This window comes from Nerophis lumbriciformis, linkage group LG08 (genome assembly GCF_033978685.3).
Source record: "Nerophis lumbriciformis linkage group LG08, RoL_Nlum_v2.1, whole genome shotgun sequence".
Taxonomy (NCBI): Eukaryota; Metazoa; Chordata; class Actinopteri; order Syngnathiformes; family Syngnathidae; genus Nerophis; species Nerophis lumbriciformis.
The window spans coordinates 32213155-32226405 of NC_084555.2; the positions used below are offsets into that span (position 1 = coordinate 32213155).

Here is a 13251-nt window from a genome sequence, read left to right on the forward strand (position 1 = left end):
ATGTCTAGAGGGCTCCCGTAAAGCTAAAAAAAAACACATTTTGAAGGTCGTAAACAGTTTTTTATCCTCTAGTAATGAAAATATTTGATTTGTAATTATTGATTCTTACCTTGCGGAAATTCATGAATCGTGGTCATGTGCAGAAACAATTAACAGCAATAAACAAGGGCCGGCTGTAAAACGTATAAACACAACAGGAATAAAAATCAAGACAACCAAAGTGTGAATATAAAAGTGTTCTACCCAACCTGATAGTATAGTACATATGAGAATAATGAAACAGAAAAGTGAATCCGAATAAGAGTACATAAATATAATTTAAATTTATAAAATAAAAACATACAAATACATACAAATATATATACACACACACACACATATATATATACATATAATCTGTCATGATGGGGATACTGTCATGATCTGGCAGCTCTGCTCCCGTCTATCTTCTTTTTATTGCAGTGCCTGGTTTCTAGGTCTACGTGGCGTGGCTTCCTGCACACACACCTGATTCCCATTTCCTCCTGACTACTCAAGCTCTCCAGTTCCTTCACTCAGGGCCAGTAGATTTCCTGATGTTTCACCATTCCAGTCGTGTACATCTCTGCTTTGGCTCCACTCACACTTCTCGTTCCCTGTGCCTCAGTCTCGGCATTGTAGTTGTAGTGTTTATTGTTATTCTCTACACCTTCGGTGTGTGCCATATCCGTTTCTCACACCTTAAGTGTGCATCATTAGTTTTTTTTCCTCACCCCTTTTTCAGTGCTTTTTTGTTATTTTTCTTTATTTATTTTTTCTGCTCTGCGTTGGGATCAAACTCCGGCTAAGCCAATTGTGACAGAATCAGTTCCTAGTCCAGTCGTCAGTTGGGTGGCACACACGTTGTATCTGCATGTGCATAAAAAAACAAACGAAAGACTGACAACAAGGAATCTACTCTCATAGTTCCTTAAAAAAGCCGTTAAAAAGACTTGATTCGTTTGCAAATGTCACATCTCTAACATATACATGAAGGAAGGAATGGATCAGGTAGATTTTGTAACCTAACTTAAATATTAGAACCAGAGTGGCGTCTGCTGCCACATATAAGTGTTTATATTCTGCCATATTAGCCATCTTAAATTTCACGAAAAGCTTCTAAAATATACTGCTAAAGAGCGCTGTTGTGTCACTCATAGTAGGAACAAGCAGAGCAGAGAGCCTTCCAACACAAAATTGCAATGCAAAATTTTCACAGAATCATACAAAAAGTGGGGTGTACGAAAACTGAGGTACCACTGTAATAGAAATGTGGTCTGACCCCATCCCCCTCATGATTAAGGGGGAGCCTTAAAAGTGATATACTACATCGCTAAAAAAGACTCATGCTCCAGTGGCGAGAGCTCATAGTTTACGTTGCTAAATCACACTAAAATCCCTTTCTAATATTTAGGTTGACATATTGGGCGACATGAGTGCAGCAGGTGTACCTAAAGTAATGACGTTATCTAGTTTAACCCCCACTATGATGACTTGTTGTGTTGTCACAGAGACTGGCTAAACTGATGGAGATGGCCTCTGAGAGACACAGCATTGAACTGAAGACTTTGGGAAGGTGCGTCCTCAACTGCAGTACATTTGGGGCATGCTGAGTTGAATTGTTTGTTAGGATTAAAGACCGCCCGTGTAGTTTTGTGTGTTGAATAGAGGTAGGATGAGATGTACCGCCTGACATTTACCTGTTATAATGACTGAATCTCAATGGGGTTCCCTGAATAGCCTCCCGGGAGCTTATTGCATCGCATTGTGAGTGTGTTGTGTGTGCGGGTCCTCAGCTGGCATATGGTTATCTTAGGACAACTATTATCCTCAGTGTGTTTAAACAGCTGCACTCTTCTGCTGTCCACACTGACAATATTACAGCACACTGAAGCTTTTCTTTCACTCAGAAGAAAAGGTCGGGTCAGCAACACATAGCCTTGCCACAGTGGCTTGAAGGCAAAAGGTTGTTTATGGGGTCATTTTTCATTTAAAAAAAGTAATCCTTTCTCCTTGGCTTGTTTGCAGTGAAATCAAAAAGAAGACAAAATCAGACAAGGCCAAGTGAGTTCAGTCTTTTTCTTACTTCCATCATCAGTGTCTTGTCCAGAATGGAAATAGAAATTGGTGTATATATATTAAACTGTAACTTTGAACATGTGACAATCATTGTCCTTTTAGGCTTAAAAAAGCAACAGATATGGAGCTGTTGGATGGATCTGATACGTCGGAACGTGTGGTAAGTGAAAGTAGATGTAACTACTGGATTTATAAACATTTCACAGTTCTAGAAAATAACACATTTCCACACCAATCATTTAGTCACTCAACTGCAGAAAGCGCTAGGTACAAATGGAAACGCAATTTGCCGGGCATTCCACTTAATTGGTGCCATTTGCATCCCTAAGAAATCTAATGTATAAATATGTTTCACTGCAGAGAATGATCAGCCAATTTTTGTGATAACTGCAAAACAAGAAAATATAGATTAACAGGAGCAGATTCAGGCTTGTATTCTTCTTATCACGAAATGTGTTCTTCTTTTACAGTAATACAATGCGTACAAAAATACACAATACAACGGTACCGTAAAAGAAATATTACAACAGCACTAGAACAATTATGATTGTAACAACAAAATTATTTAGCTATATTTGTACAGTGTAGCTATATCATTTACAGAATCACAGTATACCTTTTACTTTATGAGCAAATGCAGAAATTGTGTGTTATATTGCTTGTAGCTATTCTTTATCATTACTGATGTATTTGATCTACAAACCCCATTTCCATATGAGTTGGGAAATTGTGTTAGATGTAAATATAAACGGAATACAATGATTTGCAAATCCTTTTCAACCCATATTCAATTGAATGCACTACAAAGACAAGATATTTGATGTTCAAACTCATAAACTTTTTTTTTTTTGCAAATAATAATTAACTTAGAATTTCATGGCTGCAACACGTGCCAAAGAAGTTGGGAAAGCGCATGTTCACCACTGTGTTACATGGCCTTTCCTTTTAACAACACTCAGTAACCGTTTGGGAACTAAGGAGACACATTTTTAAGCTTCTCAGGTGAAATTATTTCCCATTCTCGCTTGATGTACAGCTTAAAGGGGAACATTATCACAATTTCAGAATTGCTAAAACCATTAAAAATCAGTTCCCAGTGGCTTATTATATTTTTCGAAGTTTTTTTCAAAATTTTACCCATCACGCGATATCCCTAAAAAAAGCTTCAAAGTGCCTGATTTTAACCATCGTTATAAACACCCGTCCATTTTCCTGTGACGTCACATAGTGAAGCCAACACAAACAAACATGGCGGAAAGAACAGCAAGCTATAGCGACATTAGCTCGGATTCAGACTCGGATTTCAGCGGTTTAAGCGATTCAACAGATTAGGAATGTATTGAAACGGATGGTTGTAGTGTGGAGGCAGGTAGCGAAAACGAAATTGAAGAAGAAACTGAAGCTATTGAGCCATATCGGTTTGAACCGTATGCAAGCGAAACCGACGAAAACGACACGAGAGCCAGCGACACGGGAGAAAGCGAGGACGAATTCTGCGATCGCCTTCTAACCAACGATTGGTATGTGTTTGTTTGGCATTAAAGGAAACTAACAACTATGAACTAGGTTTACAGCATATGAAATACATTTGGCAACAACATGCACTTTGAGAGTGCAGACAGCCCAATTTTCATCAATTAATATATTCTGTAGACATACCCTCATCCGCGCTCTTTTCCTGAAAGCTGATCTGTCCAGTTTTGGAGTTGATGTCAGCAGGCCAGGGAAGCTAGGGTCGATAGGGGGTTTAGCTCGCTCGTCTGCGGGAACAAACTGCTGCCATTGCTTACCGTGCTACCGAGGTCCTTTGTCCCTGAATTGCTCACACACTCCGGTAGATTCAATGGGGGTCTGGCGGCAGATTTCTTTGACTTTATCGTTGGAAATGCATCTGCTTTGAGTGTCGCAGGATATCCACACATTCTTGCCATCTCTGTTGTAGCATAGCTTTCGTCGGTAAAGTGTGCGGAACAAACGTCCAATTTTTTGCCACTTTCGCATCTTTGGGCCACTGGTGCAACTTGAATTCATCCCTGTTCGTGTTGTTACACCCTCCGACAACACACCGACGAGGCATGATGTCTCCAAGGTACGGAAAACAGTCGAAAAAACGGAAAATAACAGAGCTGATTTGACTCGGTGTTTGAGAAAATGGCGGATTGCTTCCCGATGTGACGCCACGTTGTGACGTCATCGCTCCGAGAGCGAATATTAGAAAGGCGTTTAATTCGCCAAAATTCACCCATTTAGAGTTCGGAAATCGGTTAAAAAAATATATGGTCTTTTTTCTGCAACATCAAGGTATATATTGACGCTTACATAGGTCTGGTGATAATGTTCCCCTTTAAGTTGTGGTATTTTAGGCTTCACAATGCGCCACACATTTTCAATAGGAGACAGGTCTGGATTACGGGCAGGCCAGTCTAGTACCCGCACTCTTTTACTATTAAGCCACATCGATGTAACATGTGGCTTGGCATTGTCTTGCTGAAATAAGCAGGGGCGTCCATGGTAACGTTGCTTGGATGGCAACATATGTTGCTCCAAAACCTGTATGTACCTTTCAGCATTAATGGCGCCTTCACAGATGTGTAAGTTACCCATGCTTTGGGCACTAATACACCCCCATACCATCACAGATGCTGGCTTTTCACCTTTGCGCCTATAACAATCCGGATGGTTCTTTTCCTCTTTGGTCCGGAGGACACGACGTCCACAGTTTCCAAAAACAATTTGAAATGTGGACTAGTCAGACCACAGAACACTTTTCCACTTTGTATCAGTCCATCTTAGTTGAGCTCAGGCCCAGCGAAGCCGACGGCGTTTCTGGGTGTTGTTGATAAACGGTTTTCGCCTTGCATAGGAGAGTTTTAACTTGCACTTACAGATGTAGCGACCAACTGTAGTTACTGACAGTGGGTTTCTGAAGTGTTCCCGAGCCCATGTGGTGATATCCTTTACACACTGATGTCGCTTGTTGATGTAGTACAGCCTGAGGGATCAAAGGTCACGGGTTTAGATGCTTACGTGCAGTGATTTCTGCAAATTCTCTGAACCCTTTGATGATATTACTGCCGTAGATGGTGAAATCCCTAAATTCCTTGCAATAGCTGCTTGAGAAAGATTTTTTTAAACTTTTCAACAATTTGCTCACGCATTTGTTGACAAAGTGGTGACCCTCGCCCCATCCTTGTTTGTGAATGACTGAGCATTTCATGGAATCTACTTTTATACCCAATCATGGCACCCACCTGTTCCCAATTTGCCTGTTCACCTGTGTGATGTTCCAAATAAGTGTTTGATGAGCATTCCTCAACTTTCTCAGTATTTATTGCCACCTTTACCAACTTCTTTGTCACGTGTTGCTGGCATCAAATTCTAAAGTTAATGATTTATTTATCAGTTTGAACATCAAATATGTTGTCTTTGTAGCATATTCAACTGAATAGGGGTTGAAAATTATTTGCAAATCATTGTATTCCGTTTATATTTACATCTAACACCATTTCCCAACTCATATGGAAACGGGGTTTGTATTATTGTTGTATCTTATTTATTATAGTATATATATATATATATATATATATATATATATATATATATATATATATATATATATATTTATTTTTTATTTTTTATTTTTTTAAATATATATATATATATATATATATATATATATATATATATAACTACTGTGCCGTACCATATTTAAGCCACACCCACCAAATTTTTGAAAAAATATACATTTTCACATATATTAGACGCACCGGACCATAAGCCGCAGATATACCTGCACAAAGGAGTTTGTAAATGTTTATTTAGATACCTTAATTGATTCCAAATCGTGCCTGTCACATAGCAGTAAAACAGCTGATCAAACAAAAAAGAAGTCAGCGTCATGGACCCACTAGCTGCGGAAGCTAGCTCTGCAATTAGCTAAACACACTCAGTAACTCCACGGTGACATATTGGTTAATATACGAAACTGAAACAATCCAAAAAAAATGCCATTGTGAATTAACAATACTACCACAGACACTTGTAAATGTTTTAGCATATTTGATAATGCTGACGACGCTAGCTTGATTACATTACAAATATGCATGAAAACACTCCTACAGATATCACACATGGGACGGTTTAGTAAAAAAATGCTTGAAGTAATAATTGACGAATCCTTTCGAACAGAATCATTATAGACAAATAGTAGACAAAGCAAGATATTTTCCGGCTCAAGGTACGAAACTGGAACTTCATTTTCAACCCGCAGAACCTGCAGTGAGCAAACTCGTCCAAAAGATGACACCGTAGCACAAACAATAACACACTTTTTTAATGTCTTTGTCGTTGAAAACCAGTAAAAGTAGAAAGAAAGAAAATCATTAAATCTCTGCATTAATGTCAGCTAGGGATGTATTAATAAATGTTAATTATAACCGTGATAACACTTTTGACGTTAGTATTACCGTTTTAGATTAAAAAAACTTGTGGTTGATAACTGCACTTTTTTATACTTGCGGACTGACTGGTGCCAGCTTGCTATCTTATATGATAATATGAAAACAAGAGTCATGAACGTATTTCTCCATCAATAAAACGACATACCCCAATCTAAACTTATATAAACACATTGCTGTCTTAGCAAAAAGATATTGTGCACATTGAACTTACAAGCTGTGCAGAGTGATTGTACTATACTCGAATTCGAGACTGTAATGTTGTGAAAATGGCCACGGCTCCTTTAAGGGACTGAGTTCTCGAGTCACTCACGTGTTCCCGGATGTTGGATGTTGATAGCACAGAGAGCGGTAGCGATGCCGGTAAAGAGTACAGCTGAGTATGATTGATGTTTGAAGGTGTTCATTAAACACAGTTCTATAAAGCAAGAGTGGACATCATGTTTCTACATTGGCGATGAGAATACGGAGCACAAGCTGTGAAAGAACCCATCGATTTTCCCCTCCAGGACCGTCTGCCCCATTCACTGCACGGAGCAGTATCATGACACGCTACGAAGCTGATCGGCCGTAAGTGAAAACCATTGAATCAATCATGCATGCTACTCCACTGCGAGCCAGCACTACAGACGGGACGAAAAAGAGATTAAAAAACAAAACAAAAAAAAAACAAGCTCGATGGCGGCATTAGCTCGGCTCCCGCAATTCCCACACTTTGATATCAGCATTGAACCCGCCTCCCTCTCCTCAAAATGGAAGAAGTGGATGTTGCGTTTTGAAACGTTTCTCAATGCAGCAGCCATAATGGATGCAACACGTAAAAGGGCTATGCTACTGTATAATGCTGGGGAACCAGTGCAAGATATTTTTGAGACTTTTACTGAAAAAGGAGAGGCAAAGGACTATGATAAATCAGTTGAGCTACTCACTGCATACTTTAGCCCAAGTCGCAATGTGGAGTTTGAAATCTACACATTTAGACAAGCAAGACAAAACGAGGGAGAAACAATGGATACATTCCATACTAGACTCAGGAAACTGGCCCAAAACTGTGAATTCAGTGACGAAAATAAAGAAATAAAATCACAAATCATACTCAGCTGCATGTCGTCACGGCTCAGGAGGAGAGCACTAAGAGACCCTAGGATAACTCTCAAAGACCTACTGGATCTTGCCAGGGCATTCGAAACATCTAAATTTCAAGCTTCTGACATGGAAAACAAAAATAACACAGGAGAGATTGCAGCCATAGCTAGCACAAGCAACAAAAGATGGACAGGCTCGCTGCCCTACAGATCAAAGATGAACAGTGCACAACAACAACAGCAATCAAAAACAACATGCAGGAATTGTGGGGGCACATTTCCTCACCAGGGAGGACAATCAGCATGCCCGGCAAAAGGCGTCTCGTGCAATGCATGCGGGAAACTCAATCATTATGCTCGTTGCTGTCTCTCATAACAGACAACCAAACAAACACACAGCATGTACAAAACAACAGCACGTAACTATAAACAAGTCAGATCACTTCAGACTGATGTAGACGAACTACCTCACACCTCTGTCAGCCATGTAGCTGCACAAGACTCAAGCACAGATGATGAGTACTTATTTGTCACAAGCACAGCTGGTGGCGCACTACCACCAGTGCGGCAGCTTGTGATAGCTGGTGAAAACATGAACGTTCTGGTTGATTCAGGTGCTTCAGCCAACATTCTTGATGAGACAGCCTTCGGCACAATACAGTCAAATGTAAAGTTCGAACAACCTAGAAAGAAAATATTTCCCTACGGTTCAAACACCCCACTCCCACTCAGAGGAAAAGTAAACACAACAGTCTCGGCAAATGGCAAAACTGTCCTAGCAACTTTCTATGTGGCTGAAAGAGCTCATGGCTCCCTACTGGGCCACACAACAGGAACTGAACTAGGCCTACTGCACGTAGTGTGTTGCACGCAGACCAAGAAGCAGGACATGTCCAAGGCTCAACAGCTACTCCTGCAATATCCAAATCTCACCACTAGCATAGGGAAACTAAAGAATTTCCAAGTCAAGCTACACAGCGACGACAGCGTACGGCTTGTAGTCCAACCACATCGTCGCATTCCTTTCCACATGCGAAAGAAAGTAGAGCAGGAACTGCAACACCTAGAGGACCAGGGCATCATTGAGAAAGTCCATGGCCCAACGCAATGGGTGTCCCCCATCGTAGCGACTCCAAAACCCAGAAATCCAGAAAAAATCTGTCTCTGCATTGACATGCGCCTGCCCAACACAGCTGTCCAGAGAGAAAGGCACATATCACCTACAGTGGATGACATCATACACGATCTCAACGGTGCAACTATCTTCTCAAAGCTGGACCTCAACGCAGGATACCATCAACTGGAATTAGCACAAGAATCGAGATACATCACCACATTTTCGACACATGTGGGACTCAGGAGATATACGAGGCTCATCTTTGGAATATCGTCGGCAGCAGAAGTTTTCCAGCACACAATTCAAAACGTGCTACACGGAACACCAGGGGTCAGAAATTTCAGTGACGATATTATCATATTTGGGGCCACACCTGCAGATCACGATCGTTCCCTGGAGGCAGTCTTCAAGAGACTCGCTGAGAACAACCTCACAATCAATGAGCAAAAATGTGAGTTTAACAAACAGTCTTTGGAATTCTATGGCTATGTCTTTTCAAAAGATGGTGTCTCACCTGACCCTAAGAAGATCCAGGCCATCACACACATGCCGCTGCCTCAGAACCAGAGTGAAGTCCGCAGTCTACTTGGAATGGCCAACTACAGTGCTCGCTTCATTCCAGACTTCTCATCAATCACCCAGCCAATTTGTGAACTTACAAAAAAAGATGCGGCCTGGCACTAGACAGAAAAACATACAAATGCCCTGACTCAGCTAATAGACAGACTAATCAGCCACCCAGTCATGAGTTACATCCATCCAGGAAGAAAGACAACAGTCATTGTGGATGCAAGCCCGGTTGGTCTCGGCGCCATCCTTGCACAAACAGACAAAACAAACAAAAAAACGCACATTGTGGCCTACGCCAGCAGAGCCCTGACTCCAGTGGAACAAAGGCACTCCCAGACTGAGCGGGAAGCACTTGCAATAGTCTGGAGTTGCGAACACTTCCACCTGTACCTATATGGATCGGATTTTGTCATGGTCACAGACCACAAACCACTGGAACTGATTTTCAACAATCCGAAGTCCAAACCCCCAGCACGCATAGAAAGATGGGCTCTCAGACTCCAACCCTACAAGTTCAAAGTGGTTCACAAAGCGGGGAAATCCAATTCAGCAGACTATATGTCACGCCACCCACAAACTCTCCACAAGTGTGTGACAACTGATGACATTGACACTGAGATCCATGTCAGGTTCATCGCAGAACATGCAATACCCAAAGCAATGACTCTCCAAGAAGTGAAACAAGAGACAGTCAAGGATCCAGTGCTGCCACACCTGAAAAAAGTGAATCACTCTGGCGACTGGACCCACCTGTATGACCGCCCGTCGGAATTTGATCGCTCAATGTTAAAAGCCTTCCACAACGTCAGGGAAGAGCTCACAGTCTTGGATGACGGCAGCCTCATCCTTAGAGGCAACAGACTGGTACTGCCACAGACGCTACAAACTAGAGCTCTAGCTCTCGCTCATGAAGGACATCAAGGCGTAGTTAAGACCAAGCAGCTTCTCAGAGAAAAGGTCTGGTTCCCGGGAATAGACAAGCAAGCAGAAGAACTAGTGTCTCAGTGCATCCCATGTCAGTCATCAGTACCGAGAATGGAACACCAGCCACTACAAATGTCTGAACTCCCAAATGGTCCCTGGAAAAATGTCTCCGTGGACTATTGTGGTCCCCTACCCTCCGGTGATTACCTGTTTGTTATGCTGGACGAATACTCAAGATTCCCCTACGTCGAGATCACATCCTCAACCTCAGCACACACAATAATCCCTGTCATGGATAAAATATTTTCCTTGGTGGGCACGCCAGAACTCGTCAAGAGTGACAACGGGCCCCCATTCTCAGGCAATATATTCTGTGACTTTGCTCACTACCTTGGTTTCCACCACAGGAAAATCACACCATACTGGCCACAGGCCAATGCCGTAGTTGAAAGATTCAACAGACTTTGATCAAGGCTGTGCACACTGCCATGGTTGAAGGTATGCCATGGAAGCAAGAATTGTACAAGTTTCTTCGCAACTATCGCGCCACTCCTCACCACACCACCAACCGGTCTCCAGCAGAATTATTCTTTGGTCGACCCATGTCAATAAAACTGCCCTCCATCTCTCACCCCACCGACGACAATGACCTTAGGCAAACTGATGCACTAAGGAAGACGAAAATGAAACTATATGCGGATGGAAGGAGGAATGCCATGCACTCACAGTTGAAACAGGGTGATGTTGTCCTGATACGTCAGAGGAGAACTGGGAAAATGGTCACACCATTCAACCCCAAGCCATACAAGGTAATCTCAGTGAAAGGAACAATGGTCACCGCAAAAAGACAGGGACATGAAGTCACCAGGCACAGGTCCCTGTCTAAGCTTCTCAAACACCAACCATTTGTCCCACTGAATTGTGACAGTGACAGCAGTAAGGAGGATGATGATGAGGACAGTACCGGTGATCAGATTCATGACAACGACAACAACAAGGATCAAGACCAGAGGAAATACCCTGTCAGAGCAGACAGACGACTCCCAAGGAGACTCTTGGACTGAATTAACCTTTCACTTTCTATTTGCTCCTGTATGCTAATGTCAGGAGGCATGTTATCCATTTAAAATATTTGTATTGTATTGTCATTGTGAAAGTTTGAACTGGCAAAATCTTTAGTATGACTTAAGTTAAGTGTCATCATACAGTTTTGTTAAGCAGAAACAAGGACATTTAATTTGAAAGAAAATGAGGGATGTAATGTTGTGAAAATGGGCACGGCCCCTTTAAGAGATTGAGTTCTCGAGTCTTTCACGTGTTCCTGGAAGTTGGATGTTGATAGCACAAAGAGATAGAGAGCGGTAGCGATGCCGGTAAAGAGTACAGCGGAGTATGATTGATGTTTGAAGGTGTTCATTAAACACAGTTCTATAAAGCAAGAGTGGACATCACGTTTCTACAGAGACTAAGGTGTGTTCAGGGACCACTGAACAGAGACGGACGCCACAATGCTCACCAGAAATAATGGATTTTACTTGGTAAGCACTCTTCAATTCAGTACCTCTTTAAGTGCTACTGTACAAACCAATATTTAAAAACATAAAAGTCTGGCCATTAAAACTAATAAAATGCTAACACAAAAACCCTATTGACAAAGCATAAACACAAAACATGCAAATCTGTCCAAATGCTTGTGAAAGTATGGAGCTGAAATGTGTAACTGGGTCACTTTTCAATGTTATTAGTTATTCTTAGCTATCCCCTCCATTACAATGTGTTCTATATATTTAAAATAGTTTTAATATTCATTGTCATTCATCAATCGAGATTTTACCTGTGCTTCTTCACGCAAAACAGGGGCCACTACGGATCGCAGGGCCCAATGCACAGCGTGTGCATATGATCTGAGTATTGCTGGTATTCCAACACGTGACTACTTCCCTGGTGAAAACCAGTGGTGGTCAACCAAGCCAAGATGGCTGTTGTACAGCATGCAGCGTGCAAACTATCTGAGTACAAAATAGGCTTACATCTTCCTGCAAAAAGCAGATACAAGCAAAAAAAAATCTAACTATGCAATGGAATCAATCCCAATACTTTGTAGAAAAAAAATATCTGTCGAGTGATATCAAGGATTACGTCTGTCGCGTTCTCAGACATATCGAACTGTTGTGCTCCAGACTCCATTCTACACTACAAAACAGATGAAAACTTGAAAAAGCATGGAGGTCTACAACTACTTTGTGTGTGACTGGGTCAAGGAAATTGGTATCAAGACTCTCCCGGAAATATATGCATAGTTTTTGCTCGGGTAAGGTTGCATTTCATGATTTAACCTCGCTTCTAAGACGTTTACGAGTAGAGTGCTTTTCAAAAATAAAAGTATAGATATCAACATTGTGTATGTCCTGAAAGCTTCATTTATGATTGCTGCCTTTGGTAAAAGCTTAACTCTTTTAAATTTTGCTCACATTTGCCTTCTTTTATTTAGACTTGCCATCTTGGTGCTTTTCGAAACACTTATAGCAAACGTGTTTAAAAAATATAAGTAATGTCAAGATAGTACTTAAAAGGGAAATAATAACCGTTAAAAGTATATTAAACAAACCTTTCACAAAGTGACAACTGCCAACTCATACATTTTTGACTCTGCTCCCTCGGACTGTAGTGTGTGCTGCTTTGCTCGTCGTTTCGTAAAATCTTGCACAGTTCCTACCTTTTTAATAACCTCTTGCGGAACTCTGAAGAAACATTTATCCTTTCCGCAATTTGAACAGTTCATACAGCTGAAAACAACACAAGCATAGGGCATTTCTTCGAGAAAGTCTTAATGGCGCCTAATATCCATTGAAAACAGAGCTAGCTTGACCATTCAGTGGGCGGGACGTGAGGCGGACGTTTTAGTTTTTGTATTATTATTTCTTCGGTCAGTGGTCAACAAAATAAACAAACAGTTTTACATGTACAAACAGTTGTACATTCATAAATTGAAAATGTTGCA

The 13251-nt window shown here is 41.2% G+C and overlaps 1 protein-coding gene across 1 annotated transcript in view; it reads left to right on the plus strand.

The window, feature by feature from the left end:
- plcb2 (phospholipase C, beta 2) overlaps positions 1-13251 on the plus strand; it is a 79139-nt gene that overhangs the window by 43801 nt on the left and 22087 nt on the right. The window contains exons 28-30 of the mRNA XM_061968684.2: positions 1530-1594; positions 2047-2082; positions 2200-2257. Coding sequence (XP_061824668.2) covers positions 1530-1594; positions 2047-2082; positions 2200-2257 — 159 coding nt within the window. The remainder of the gene's footprint in view (positions 1-1529; positions 1595-2046; positions 2083-2199; positions 2258-13251) is intronic.